This window comes from Tauraco erythrolophus, chromosome 8 (genome assembly GCF_009769465.1).
Source record: "Tauraco erythrolophus isolate bTauEry1 chromosome 8, bTauEry1.pri, whole genome shotgun sequence".
NCBI lineage: Eukaryota > Metazoa > Chordata > Aves > Musophagiformes > Musophagidae > Tauraco > Tauraco erythrolophus.
This window is the reverse complement of record NC_141472.1, coordinates 32,173,231-32,187,664: the sequence shown is the minus strand read 5'-3', so window position 1 is coordinate 32,187,664 and position 14,434 is coordinate 32,173,231. Positions and strand designations below refer to the sequence as shown.

General features: G+C 42.8%; 1 protein-coding gene across 3 annotated transcripts in view; it reads left to right on the top strand.

Moving 5' to 3' along the window:
* The window catches only part of SEMA5B (semaphorin 5B), a 134,907-nt gene that overhangs the window by 62,811 nt on the left and 57,662 nt on the right, over nt 1–14,434 (top strand). For all 3 annotated transcript variants that reach the window (XM_086615346.1, XM_086615345.1, XM_086615344.1), the window contains exons 5-8: nt 2,643–2,741; nt 3,494–3,707; nt 6,249–6,534; nt 10,874–11,009. In XM_086615346.1, coding sequence (XP_086471472.1) covers nt 2,643–2,741; nt 3,494–3,707; nt 6,249–6,534; nt 10,874–11,009 — 735 coding nt within the window. The remainder of the gene's footprint in view (nt 1–2,642; nt 2,742–3,493; nt 3,708–6,248; nt 6,535–10,873; nt 11,010–14,434) is intronic.

Sequence of the window (14,434 nt, the reverse complement as noted above, 5' to 3'; positions counted from 1 at the left end):
GTTTGGACAGTAGGAGATATATTTACTCAGTATGGTTTGCCCTCTGTTTCAATAAATAACTTGTGCTTTGGACTGAATGGGTACAAATAAAACCATGCTTAATTAGGCTCAAATAACACAATATTTTACCAGCTTCCAGCATTCTTACCAACCCAGGCTACTGTGCCTTGGAGTAAAGGGTGCAACAGATGCATCACTGCCAGTAGACTCCAGAAGACCATCCAGCACATGACCTCACAGATAATTTTTTTTTGTCTGCTATCTTCTCAGCTGGGAAGATTTTTACAGAAATTAAAGTTTGTTAATCTGTAATACAGCTCTGTGCAAATCTGCAAATTAGGATTTTAGATAGGAATATATTGAAATATCTAGGCAGGAAAGTGTCCAGCAACAAGAATGGTATTAACTGGTTTAGGTCAGAAGCTATGTTCAGACTCTGCACAAAGCAGAGAAAGGTGGAAGTGGAAGGGGAGCAGATGAGTACTGTCTTGTTGTGTGAACTTTGGGTACAGAGCTGCATTCTGGGTTAGATGCCAAATCAATCATACAAAAAACCCTGTTGGGAGAGGAGCCCATACCTTTTTTTTATACCGTCCCCTCAAGAATTTCTAATACTTTGCAGGTGAACATATAACGGTCCTAATATTAGGTGGGATCAAATAACTGTGCTCTACAGAAAGAGGACTTAATTAACCCACTCATGAAATGCAGACGTCTCTAGGGCCGGGAATAACTAACAGAGCTCACAACAGCACGTAGCAATGACAGGAGAGGGTGGAGAGGCTGGCAAGCCCTTCGTCTTGTTAAACAAAGCAATGAGACCTCTATTCTCAACACACAGCGGGTGGAACAGTGCTTCTCAAGGTCCTGTTTGATAGGCTGACGCCCAGTCACCATGACTGATCTGCTTCTGAACTATGAAGTGCTGAATCGACCCAGCTATGAATTCAAGCTCTCATTTTTGGGTGCCAGGCATTATGTATCTGATCGCTGAGACTCAAGACTGGCAGCACCTGCTCCGTGGCACTCTGTAGCCTCTGCCTGGTCTGGGTGAGTGCTCCTGGGCTGGCTCAGGAGTGCAGACCCTGCGATCTTCTCCATTCAAAAGCAAGTCTCACGTGTCATGTCCATGCAGTCGCTTGTCTGTGGCTGACGCTGGTGGGGTTTCGCTAAGTGCCATCCTTCAGCGAGTTGATTTCCATACAGCAAATGAAAGGAGATAGCACATAATCCAGCTAAGCAAGGCTCTTCCTTTCCAGATGATAGGGAGTGTCTTTACAGTGCTGAATCTTGCAAATGAAGCCTTCAGGGAAATGATCAACAGCGTGGAGCACTGTGAGACAGGGAAGCTCACGGAGTGATTGCTGCTTACAGAAGGAGAAGCGGTGTCTGCAGCTGTAGGCTCAGCTTAGTGGCAAATTATGATCTATTGGAGGGAGGAAAGCAAAGCAGCCGGGATAACCCAGCCAAGGCTGTTAGTTTTTAACAAGTTTCCTTTTCTGTTTACAGCAGAATATGATAGACTTTCCTCTCTTGGAGCCCTGTGGGTGCCAGTCATTAGCCGTTGCTCATACCCTTTCCTCTGAGGTGGCCCCAGAGCCCAGGGCAGGCAGGTGCTGGGCTCACGGTGCATCCCTCATCAGGGCTGCTCGAATGAAGCTTGGGGCAGGCGAGTCTTGAGCATCTGGCATGGCCTGTGGGAGCTCCACACCAGTCTCACACCTCCTATTCCCTGTCATGTTAGGAAGTCCTTGCCTTATGTGGCCTCTTCCTCCTCAATGGCTTAACTCCCCGAAGATGCTCAGGTGGCCTGATCTGCAGTCCACAGGTCTCTGAGCACGAGGCTGTGGGGAAAAAGACAGACTGTGGCTCTCTCCAGCAGCATGAAGGAGGTTTTCAGGGCGGGGAGGAAGCCAAGTGCAGCCTTGTGCTGCCACCCCTACCCCAGCGTGGGACAACTGGAGCCCCACACCTTTGGGAAGTGGCATGTGGAGGGAGTTGCCTATTTGTACCAGCAAATGGTCGCGCAGTTGAGAAGAAGAGATTTGCTCTTTCTCACTGGCCTGGCCTGAAAAAGAAACTCCTTCTACCATGGAAAATCCTGAGTACAGGATCCTTGTGAGAGGCAGGAAGTAACGATCTGTTCAAGATTATCCTGACCAGTCTGGCCTATTAAAGAGAAGTTTCTGCTATTTTCCTGCTGGCACTGGTGTGAATTATAGTGCAGACAGACCCACTGGCCTTCAGTGGAGTTTGTGTCGGGTAACGTTTTCTAAGCCACACCATTACTGGGTAAAATAGGTCAGAAGTATCATCATGAAAAGGTGGAGGATTCCTCCTCCAATCTAAGCAGAGCACAGAAAGAGGCATTTGTGTAGCTAAGACAGAGTCAACCTGATGGATAACATCCTATCCAGAGAGTCTGCAGGGCTGTGATAAAGAAATAACCAGCAAATTGGGCTTGCTCACTTAGACCACTGGCTCCCTACAGCTGTGCACTGCTTGGTGCAACGAACCCCAGTCTGAGTTAGAGCTAAGGAAGGTGTATTCCAGCTGCAATATGGGTAATTTTTTTGAATGCAATAAGTAACTTCACAGTCTCCTTTTCAAAAATCTTTTGTTTCTATCTTGTGTCCCTATAGGAGGAGTGCCAGAACTATGTCCGTGTGCTGATTGTTTATGGCAAGAAGGTGTTTACCTGTGGTACCAATGCCTTTTCGCCAGTGTGTTCCAGTCGACAGGTCTGTTTTACCTCTTTTGCAGTGATGGAGAGGGCTGGATATGTGCTCTGGGGAAGGCCAGTCATCTAGCAGGGCAACATGGCTGCAGAGAATATGTTCCAAATGTAGCTGATCTGGAATAGTTTTGGGTTTGCTCTTCGGGCCCCTTTGGGCTGCTTTGGGGCAGTGGATGTACCTGCAGGTGGGGAGCAAAAGGCTCGTGTTATGGGTGAGCTGGATCTGGAAAAAGTGCTGCTCATGTAAGCCTTGATGCACTTCTGTAAATGGGGAATATAAACAGGCTTAGCTGTGAGCACCTCCTGAGCTGAATACTTGAGTGTTTCCTTATAATAAATGGCAAAACTCCCTTTGGATTCAAGGGAGGCAGGAGCAGGTCCAGAGCAATGTTTATTTTTATATTTTTTAATGCCAGCATACATTTAAGAGCTGCCTATGGAAGATTAGAAACCTGTGCTAGCAGCAGGAGCACCTGATTACACCAAGTGGGTTGAGGCCTGCAGGCTTTATTGGCAGGGGAATTACCCTTCTTACAAAGCAATAGGATCAGTGAGGCTCAGACACAACTTCTTATATTGGCGAACGATGGATGTAAAGATCAATTTACAGTCATCGCTGGCATTACTTTCTTATAGCTGCCTGTGCTTTTAAAATCAGGGTTTTACTCATGGGTAGTCATGTGCAAACTGAATTCTCTGTACCAGTAAGAAAACCAGATGTTCTTTAAATTCTCTCCTCTCTCCTTTTAAATACAGGTAGGAAATCTTAGCAAAATCATTGACAGAATTAATGGAGTGGCTCGGTGCCCGTACGACCCCCGGCATAACTCAACAGCTGTGATTACATCACGAGGAGAACTCTATGCTGCAACTGTAATTGATTTCTCTGGACGGGATCCTGCTATTTACCGCAGCCTTGGAAATGTTCCCCCACTTAGGACAGCACAATACAACTCCAAATGGCTCAATGGTAAAGTCATGTGGGTCATTTCTGAGCAAGAGGTGTATTAAAGTCCACTTGGCAGGCTTGTAAATCTTTTCCTCTGTTTTCGTGTTGGGATCCAGAGTTGGGGAAGGGCTTCCGGTGCAATAATTGATGCAGCTTAGAAGATGTTTAAAAATAGCCTGGAAGTATTTCAGAGAAGTTAATTTATAATACGGAAAGTGGGTCTTACAGGCTACTTAACATATATACATATATGGGTCTCTCATTTGTGAGATGACCAAATGCATCCTTTTAACAAGAAAACCACTCAAAAGATTTGAAGATCAAAATGAACTTAAAGCATCATATTGTTGACCCCATTCTGCACAGTGTTAAGCACCCTCTACTTCCACTGACTCAGCTGAAGATGGTTGGTTTCAGTGCAAGATCAAGTCTGAAATTGAGAAATTTCACAGCAAGTTATATTCCATGTAAACCCATGCTGTTGCAGATTTATAGTTATTAAAAGCAGCTGTTACCCCAGTGTGATAGTACCCTGCATCAAGCAAGCTATAGAATTTCAACCAGTAATTCCTGCACCGAGTCCACACCTTCTGACTAGGACAAAGCATATCTTATCTGAGCAGACTGTAGTGATGGAGACCCCAATATTCCCCCTCTCTCCTTTGACTCAGGTAAGTTGACAAGATATTCAGAATCTTTCCATTGGATTTCAGGACCTTTCATAGATACAAGCAGTGGGACTGTGCACTCTCTGGAGCTTATGAGACTGAACTAGGCTTCTGCAGGCATACTGAATCAGTGCAGAGATCCAGAGTTTTAGGAGAAGGATGTCATCAGGCAAGACTGTGAATTGGGACCAAGAAGCAGCATAACCCATATACACTGATCAGAAATATGTGCCTCTTGTCTGCACATGAATGAAGAATTCAGAAGGAAGTCACAGTGGAACAGGGAGGTTTAAGGAAAGACAAACAGAAATTGAGTTTCTAGTCTGTGACTGGAAAAACTAATATGACTCTTGGATTTATAACCTTGCACAGTGTTGGTGACATTGAAGTAATTTCATCCTGTTCTGTCCACTTTTCACCAAGAAACAGAAAACTTGAAGATGATTCAGAGAAGAGCCGTGGAGTGATTTGAAGCTTGGAAAGCCTGCCTCACAGTGAGAGACTCAAGAAGCTCAATTTATTTATCTTTCTGAAAAGGAGATAAAAAGTGTTTTGTTCATGATATGAAAGTACTTATATCAAGAGAAGATTTCTGGCAGAATGAAGTTCTTTAATCTAGCAGACAAGTCATGACAAGAACCTGTGATTGGAAGCTGAAACCAGATAATGTCAAATGGAAAAAGAACTACAGGTTGCAGCTGGGGCAGTCTTCAGTCATTTGAACAAGTCACTGAGGAAAGGGATGGATATAAAGCCCTGTGACATTGTCCAGTAAGATCAGATCTCCTTCGAAAGATGTGGTCTAATTCACCTGTTAGTTACAGGATCTGATGGTGGAATTACAGGGTGAAATTCTCTGCTTCGTGTTAGACAGAAGGTCAGACTGGTGATCACAACGGTCCCTTAAAAGTTCACAGGAGAAGGTTTGATGGGAGATGCTTTGCAGTGCCTTCCCCTCTGTAGCATCATCTGCCTCCCAAACCTGCCCTGCAGCAGCATCAGCCTGCCTTCCTCTCCCTTTGCCATGACTCTGTTCTTCTTTCACTCCTGGGCTGCAGCATTAAAGGAATTCTGTACTTCCTTTTTCCTTTGAGCATTACTCAGAAATGAACATTGTAAAAGCACCGTGTAAAACCAATGGGTTTTTTTGTTTAGTCAAATATTATTAATTGGCCAGTCTTTCCCTTTGACAGAGAAACTGTTGGGATAAAAGACAGTACACTTTAAAGCTTTGTTAAATACCCAATTAAATTATTTACTACAAAACCAATTCCAGGTTCTTTTCAATTCTTGTGAAAATAATAACAATAACTCTAGGAGAAAAAGAATTAAGGAGAACTTGCTTCAATACTGTTAGTCTGTGGCATGGTTTTGTTTTATGGACATAAGATAATCTTTTGTGCCTAAAAACTGGAAAGGCTTCGTGATAAAAGCCAGATGTGATTTTACTGGGAGAGTAGGTTGAATGTTTCAGCGCAGCAGTCTGGGGAATCGGGCGGATGCATGCAGCATATTTAACACATCATAACGTGCACTTCAGAAGTGAATAGGTGAAGGAACCCAATGGGAAGGCTTTACGTTGTAAAATGACTATAGGTACAGAGAATAGTCATGCATATGTAAAGTGTTGAACTCTACTTTCACTGAAATCAGTAGCAGCTTTATCAATAAAGTGGGGAAACAATGAGGTCTTTCCAAGATCAGAAAAATGGAACTAGAGCTGTTTCCCCATATATCATTATTCCCATCTACTGTTTTTATGTCCTCTGCTGACTCCAAACTCCCTGTGGTCCCAGCTTTGACAGCCTGCATAAAGGGAGCTGGCAGCACAATGCATTGAGCAAGTCAGTGAGTGCAGATTGATTTCTGACCTGTAAAAATGTTTGTTTTTCAGAGCCTAACTTTATTGCTGCCTACGACATTGGTTTGTTCACCTATTTCTTCTTCCGTGAGAATGCGGTAGAACATGACTGTGGGAAAACAGTGTATTCTCGTGTGGCAAGGGTTTGCAAAAATGATATCGGAGGGAGATTTTTGCTGGAGGACACATGGACAACTTTCATGAAGGCCAGGCTGAACTGCTCCCGTGCTGGCGAAATCCCTTTCTATTATAATGAATTGCAAAGCACCTTCTATCTTCCTGAGCAAGATCTAATCTATGGAGTCTTCACTACTAATGTGTAAGTTGCACTGGTTTTACTGCCCTTCTTCTATCCCCAGCAGCCTGAAACTGACAATATTCTGATTTCTTAGACAGTCTGAGCAATCATTTTTGAAAGATCCTTTGGTTAAGGTAAAGGAATAGATAGGTCTGTGTTATCCATCATGGCAACATTGCCTTTAGCGCAGTGTTTTTAATCCATGGTTCATAGATTCCCAGAGTCCATAAAAGGTGACTGTGCAATTCGAGGGTAACTTAATTTGATATAAACCTCGGCTGTGACAGACTTCCGACTTTTTGTAGTGGCAATGCTACTTGTGTAGTTCAGAGAGCTGGTCTAAAAATGACCCAACAGAAAAACGTGATTAATTTTCAGCCAGACTAACTGCAATCTGACACAATTGTGTGAACATTGGGACCGGCCCATAAGCTGGACAGGTACATTTGGGAGAGAAGGACTGAAAGGAGAAGAATGAGGCAGATGGAATCACAAAAGCCTAGACCAAAATCAACATAAATTGCTGCTGAACAACACTTTATAGAAGCAAGGCCATGTGGGCTACATGGCATTTGACGTTTCCAAGGGGGACTCTACCTCCACTACAGGCTGTTTCAGGTCCACAAATCAAAAGCAGAGTTGGAACTCTGAGGGAAAGGCACGATTTCTGAAACTTCGTAATCACCTCTTCTTGGCTTGATATTGAAAAAACTTGTAATTGGAATGATTTAGTATAGCTGTGAAAGCAGAAAGGAGAAGAGGAGTTAATTAAAAAATATATTAAAAAACTCATAATGTATATTTTTAAGTCAGGAAAACTCAAATAACTTTTTCCCTGAAGCCCCAGGCTAGGATGATAAGTTTCAAGCTATAACCAGTCTGCATGGTATTGAGTTTCAATAATACATGTTCTCCAGGGGGATGTTATCCTGATGTGTAAACTAGAGAATGAAAATCTGAGTTAGTTACTCCACACGACAAACACTCAAAGTGCCTTCCTCGTGCTGGGTAGCCAACTTCTTTGAGGTTTTTGTGTGCAATGGAGTACTGTTCAATATGAATAGGGCTCTGTTCCCAAGAAGCCCACAGCAAACCAAAGAAGTGAAGCCCCGCTGAAGTACAGGCCTTCCTGTTTTAATGTGTCACTTGTTGGAGTGAACTTGAACAGGGCTTGAACTTCAGCCGTTGAAGTCACAAAGCATCAGCCCCAACTTCTTGAGCTAAAGCACTGTTGGGAGTTTCATTATGAGAGGCAACAGAACCCAAATGTTATCCCCACTCCGTAAATGCCAAGAAGTAGGTAAGTGTTTGGCCGCCCTCATCCATCTTCCATGTTTTGTTTCTGCGCTACCATTGCCAACATCAGCCAAAAGTGAGCCAGTGGAGAAGCAACTAGAAATAGTAAACGTGATTGAGCACTGCACTTTCACTGTGGACTTTGAGGAAAATCTGTCCTAGGATTGAAAGGAGCATGAGTTGTTTTGTAAAAACATTTAGAGTATGGTAGCCAAACTTCCTGAAAATTAAAAGGAAATCTGGCTACTGCTTTGGGCATTTGAGTTTACAATTTTTTTTTCTCTTTTTTTTTTTTTTTTTTTTCAGTCAGAGAGGACTTGTATGCCTATAGTGATAATGTTTTATCTATCCATTTCTCCAGTCGTCCAGCCAAGAACAGAAGTTGTAAATGTAAAAATTATTCATAATTGTATTATATTTATCAAATTGGTATCGTTTTTTGAATGTGAGGAGGGAGATGTAAGCTACTTCCAGTGGGAAGAGTTCTTGTCTGCTGTTTCTGTCTCCCAGGTTTAACGTGAGACATGACGAGTGTTACCCATCTCCTCTGGGTTACAATGAAGTCACTCTTCGTACGTTATGAGTGTACATCCTCTCTTGTATCTTCAGAGGACAATATAATATGTAACATTTTTGTAATTGAAGAAATGGATTATTGATAATAGCTGAAGTTAGATCAAGTAGTATTTTGGGTTTACAACATGATGTTCTTTTGAGAGTTCAAAGAGAAAATGTTCCAATTTGTCATCTGACTAGAGAAATAATGGTAATTATTCTTTTAACTTCCACTGGGACTTATATCATGCTGCATGAGCTCTGCATACCAAAGAGGGTTGATGTGTGCTCCAGTCTTATTTTTTTTATAATAGAATACTGATGCACCACAAAACAATGTTGGGGTTTTTTTCATTTAAAGCTATTTTTGTTTTGGAAGGATCATGTTTAATGCATTTAGGATCATCTTATAACAAAGGGGTATTAGTGGTTGTGGTAACACCCACATACAGACTTACTGCTTCATGTTATGTTATACTCAGCTGAATCAGTGGGAAAGCTTTTTGGGGAAGCTGCTGATGAAATATTTAAGAAGTTTTTATTAAAATTTTTCTGGGAGGTAATAGAGACAATATTAAAACCTCCTTGAACTTAACCCATTCTCCAAACCACCTAGTTAATCACAGGAAGTAAGAGGTGGGAATAAAGGAGGTTGCACTTCACACCAGGACAAGGCAGGGGCCAGCTGCACAAGTTGTTGTCACTGGCTTGAAACTGGGATCAAACTTTTCCTAGGGAGGGATGGGAAGTATGCCAGGCCACAGATGGAAAGGAAAACGGGCCACAGATTCATCGAAAACCTCTTTCCTTTCTCCTCTCTAGCAAAGGAAAGGGCTAAACTGTGGAGTCCTTAGCAGGGCCCTAAAAATATCCTTTCTTTTCTTAAAAAAAAAAAAAAAGTGGTTTTGTTAGACTAGTGGAGTTTTATTCTTTCTTTTCCTTTTTCATTTTCTTTCTCATTCCCTTTTTTTTTCCCATGTGTGCCTCAAGGCATTTACTTGTCATCCATCATTAGCTTTGTCTTAAGAGCTGCCGTCTGTGAGTATGCACTGCGTCAGCAGTGTTCAGACAAAAGTGGAGAAAGGTTCGCCTGGCGCTGCTTTGACATGTTCAAAGTGAGCCACTCCATCACTTTGGGGATGGAAGGGGCAGGGGCAGGAGCAGAGAATGGGAAGGCAAAGCAAGAAGTTCTTCCTGACGTTGTATTGGTTGCAAGAAATATGCTGTGAAAGAATCTGTTCTTCTGCTTTTCTGCCTGGGATTGTGGAGCAAGGCTTTTTTTTTTTTCTTTGTGCGATAGAGTGTAATTATTGGTTTAGTTAAAAAAAAAAAAAGTGTTCTTTTCAGAGAATTCAAATTGCTTTAATTAGCAGAAAGATACGTACAGCAGTGCTTGGGTTATTTAAAAGGCACTGTGACGAGTCAGTCTCTTGTGCTAGCCCTATTTTTAGTTTTATTCTGATATCTTTTTCTGTAAACATTGTTCTTTTCCTTTTTAAAAAAAAAAAAATAACAAGAAAGGGGGAAGGAGAGAGCTGGGAGCAGGTTTGAATTTCAGGTTACCACTTAGCAAAGGTCCCTCTTTGGGCTGGCTTCCCTGAGGTGCCATCACCACCTGGGAAGCACCCCCCAACCCTCCTGAGGCAAAAGGAGCTGAGCTTCTCAGGACCTTGCAGAAGTGAGTCCTCCGTGACTGAAATGGGACAGCAAAGTTCGACTGATCTGTGTGTGAGTCTGACTGCTCAGCGGAGGGGCCCTAAAACAAATTCCCTTCCAAAGAGTCCTTCCTACAGCGGCATTTCCCTAGCCGTGCCTCCCACGGCGTGTGCGTGCCTGGTGACCAGCCTGCCCGAGACAGATGCTATTCCCAGCTGGGAACACAAAGAAGTGAACTGTGATCATTGAAAACAGAGGCTTTCACGTATTAGCAAGACCTTTCTGCGTGCTGAGCTGCTGTAACAACCAGCCTGGTTTGCACTGTCACCCTTTCCCTTCCCCTGCATGCGTGTGCGTGCATGCGTGCATGTGTGCATTTTATTTTTTTATATATAAATATATATAAAAATAAAATTAGGGGGTGTATTTTATAGCTGAAGATTTCGGGAGCCTCTGGAAACAGAATTTCACCTTGAAAAACACCAAGAGATTAAAAATTAGGTTGGTTGTAATCAATAGAGATAGATGGATTGTTAAAAAAATAAAAAATGAAACCAGACACAAATAATCCATGCAAATTAAACTGTATTCACTTTTCTTGTCAGAACTGCTTCTGTGGCCCTTAAATCATGTACATTTTAAAACCAAGCTTAAAATTCATTCTCAAAATTGTCATGCAAGCCATCTGCATTTTACAAATTATTTCTTTATTTTTACTCCCTGTGAGACTGGTATCACTGAACATCTTCCTAGCAATTTACATGTATTTTATTTGAGCTGAGTTTGATGTCTGTTATGATGAAAATGTCAATGTTCTAATGATTAAATTGATTTTTTTCCTCATCTTCTCCAGAAACAGCATAGCTGCCTCAGCAGTGTGTGCCTTCAATCTGAGTGCCATTACTCAGGCATTTAATGGTCCTTTCCGTTACCAAGAAAATCCAAGATCAGCCTGGCTGCCAACGTTAAACCCCATCCCTAATTTCCAGGTACTGCTGCTGCTCTTCAGTTTACTCCAATCCCTTTTACATTCTATCATTCCAATGGGTTTATTTGTGTGGGGCTCATCTTTCCAGGTAGATCCACGGTGCAGATATTATGATTGTTTTAGTCTGTGGAACTCCTTGCCACGTGTTATTGAGACCGCAAGATTCATGGCAAAAATTGAATGACTTTACCGATAATAAGGATGTTCAGATTTATTATAATAATGAATAATTTAAATCTCTGTTATGCTTATCACTGACACATGAACTCCGAGACTGTGATCCTCACAAGGGGACATAGAGACATGTCCCCATCAAAACTGGGAAGGATGGAAAGCTGAAGGTGGACAAAGTCAAACTAGAATGGAGCCAACCTGTATTTTTAAACAAGAAAGGTAATTAACCACTGGGGCTGTGTAAGGATGTGATGAATTCACCATCACTTGATAGGGCCCCTAAGACTACCAGTGTTTCAGTGCAAGATGGATGACTTTCTGCAACATGGTAACTCAGGCAGAAGTTATGGACACATTGCAGCAGTAACTGGTGGAAGCGGACATGTGAGGATGGTCACTGTGGTTCCTTGTCATTTAAAAAAAAAATCTTTTTTTTAACGAATGAGCAGTTTTCCAGGATTCTGAGTTAAGGCCAATTTGAAAATTACAGAACAACTTCAGCCACTTTATGCCCAGATTCAGTCAGTGCAGTGCAGAGTATGTGTGTGAGAGCCCCAGCAAACCTGAGTCTTCTGAAGCATGAGCCCATTTTACAGCTCAGTCCTTTCCCACCTGGGGAATCCTAGGGAGGATGGACTTGTCTTCCTGTCCTCGCTTCCCCATGGTGAATCCTTTCAGCCTGAATGTGTGAATCTGGCTCTCCTTTATTATGGCAAAAGTGCAGAGGCTGCCTGCAAATGCCATCTGCCTTCAAGCTGGTGATGTCAAGGAACTTCCAAAAAGGACTCTGCAGTCGCCTGAAATCACAGCAAGAGCAGATGGGAGGCAGGCCCACGCTGTAGGCAGAGATATGCTTGCGTTCCTGCTGAGGAACCTGTATTCCTTGAATTCCCTCATGGTACCTGAGTGAGGGCTTCTGCATGTACAAGGTGGGACAAGATGGGGCTCTCGATTGCCTCCTCAGCTTGGTGCACTCAAAACCAAGAAACAAAGCTTTGTGGAAGACCTAGCCATACCAAACATGGCCAGGATTTTTTGTTTGAGGTTTGGGGTTTTTTTGAGTTTAAAGAGAATGTTAAGGTTAACTGAGAATCAAGGACTTTCTGTCCCTTGCTGGGCTAACCCAGGAGGAATAGAAAAGGACTTGGGAAAGCATTTCCATGTAGTGAAAAGTATCAGATAAAGTGTGGAGTGCAAAGATTGCAGCGGCAAGATGAAAGAAAAGAGTCGGAGGAAAATAAGGAAAGGAAAAGGAGGTATGTGGCAGACAAAAGGAAGATTGCAAGAAGAGATTAAGATGTTTTTCAAGTACAGGAGGAACAACAGGGCAGTGAAGGGCCTTTAGGAGATGACAAGGGTAATTTAGTGACAGAAGAGGCAGATACTGCAAAAAAAAATTAAATTAATTTTTTTGTCTCAGTGTTCACAAATGAAGATGAGGGAAGAATGCCAGATATTGTGGTTTTTGTCTTCCAGAGAGGAAGGAGAAATACTGAAGGATATAGAGGATCAGGACAGTGCAGATAATCAGGAAATTTGAACAAAACAAAATAAAAGCAAACCAGAGAGATGCTGTGTCAGCACACAGGCTGCCAATAGACCAAAAGGATTATCTGTGACTTGATGAGAACAGAAAACAAAACCAACAATGACATTCCTGCCACTGGGACTCCTCCTTCAGTGATGTTCTAGAAAGGAAAGGGAGTGGGGAGAAAAGCATCCAAAACAAGACAGTAGTGTAAGCTAGGAGTATAGGAGACAGCGGAAGAGAGAGATCTAAAAACTCTTTAGAACTTGAGAGGCAGTCATGAAATTAAAAAGACCACTGCAATAGAAAAAATATTAAAACCTACCTGAGGACACATCAGAAAATGGCTGATGTTTTCTTAGTCTGGCTACTCAGAAAGATGTTAAAGTTGATTAAAAAGTGACCATGTTTATAGGTGGTGGGAAATGGTATCACCCTGTTCCCTTAGTTCACACAAGCTCCAAAATATTGTAGGGCTTAGTACACTAGCTGTTAGGATCCGTATTTGTTGTGTAAATGTGAGCTAAATTCCTGTCAACTCATTTTAGCACTTTGTAAGAGAAGCTCTGCATGGTGCACCTCGGAAAGGCAGTCACACTGCAATTGATGCATATTGAGAGTGTGCACATGGGAAATTTGTACACTGTAGCTGGAGTGCTGTAAATCAACTTCTTAATTCACAGTATACTAACTTCTTTTCCAAGGAAAGCCCGAACACCTGGACCCAAAATGAAGAAAAACAAATTTGTGGTTTTTTTCTAGTGAAATTATTCAGATGTGAGCATCACTTAGTGATGTCATCTATCTAGACTTCTGTAAGGTCTTTGACACAGTCCCCCACAACATCCTTCTCTCTAAATTGAAGAGATATGGATTTGATGAATGGACTGTTTGGCGGATGAGGAATTGGATGCTCACATCTAGAGGTATTGGTCGATGGCTTGATGTCCAGATGGAGATCAGTGACAAGTGGTGTCCCTCAGGGGTCCATATGAGGACCTGTACTGTTTAATATCTTCATCAATGATGTAGACAGTGGGATTGAGTGCACCCTCAGCAAGTCTGCAGATGACAGCAAGCTGAGTGGCACGGTTGACACGCCTGAGGGACAGGACATCATCCAGAGAGACCTGTACAAGCTCGAGAAGTGAGCCCACATCAACCTCATGAGGTTCAACAAGGCCAAGTGCAAGGTCCTGCACATGGGTCAAGGCAACTCCTGGTATCAACACAGGCTGGGGGACTGAGATTAGCCCTGCGGAGAAGGACTTGGTGGTACTGGTGGATGAAAAGCTGGACATGAGCCAGCAATGTGCGAATGCAGTCCAGAAAGCCAACCGTATCCTGGTCTGCATCAAAAGAAGCATGGCCAGCAGGTCGAGGGGGATGATTCTGTCCCTCTACTCCACTCTGGTGAGACCCCACCTGGAGTATTGCATCGACCTCTGGAGTCTTCAGCTCAGGAAAGACATGTATCTGTTAGAGCGGGTCCAAAGGAGGGCCACAAAAATGATCAGAGGGATGGAACACCTCTCCTGTGAGGAAAGGCCGAGAGAGTTGGGGTTGTTCAGCCTGGAGAAGAGAAGGCTCTGGTGACACCTTATTGCAGCCTTTCAATTCTTAAAGGGGGCTTATAAGAAAGATGAGAACAGACTTTTTAGTAGGGCCTGTAGTGATAGGACAAGGGGTGATGGTTTTAAATTAAAAGAGGGGTAGATTTAGAC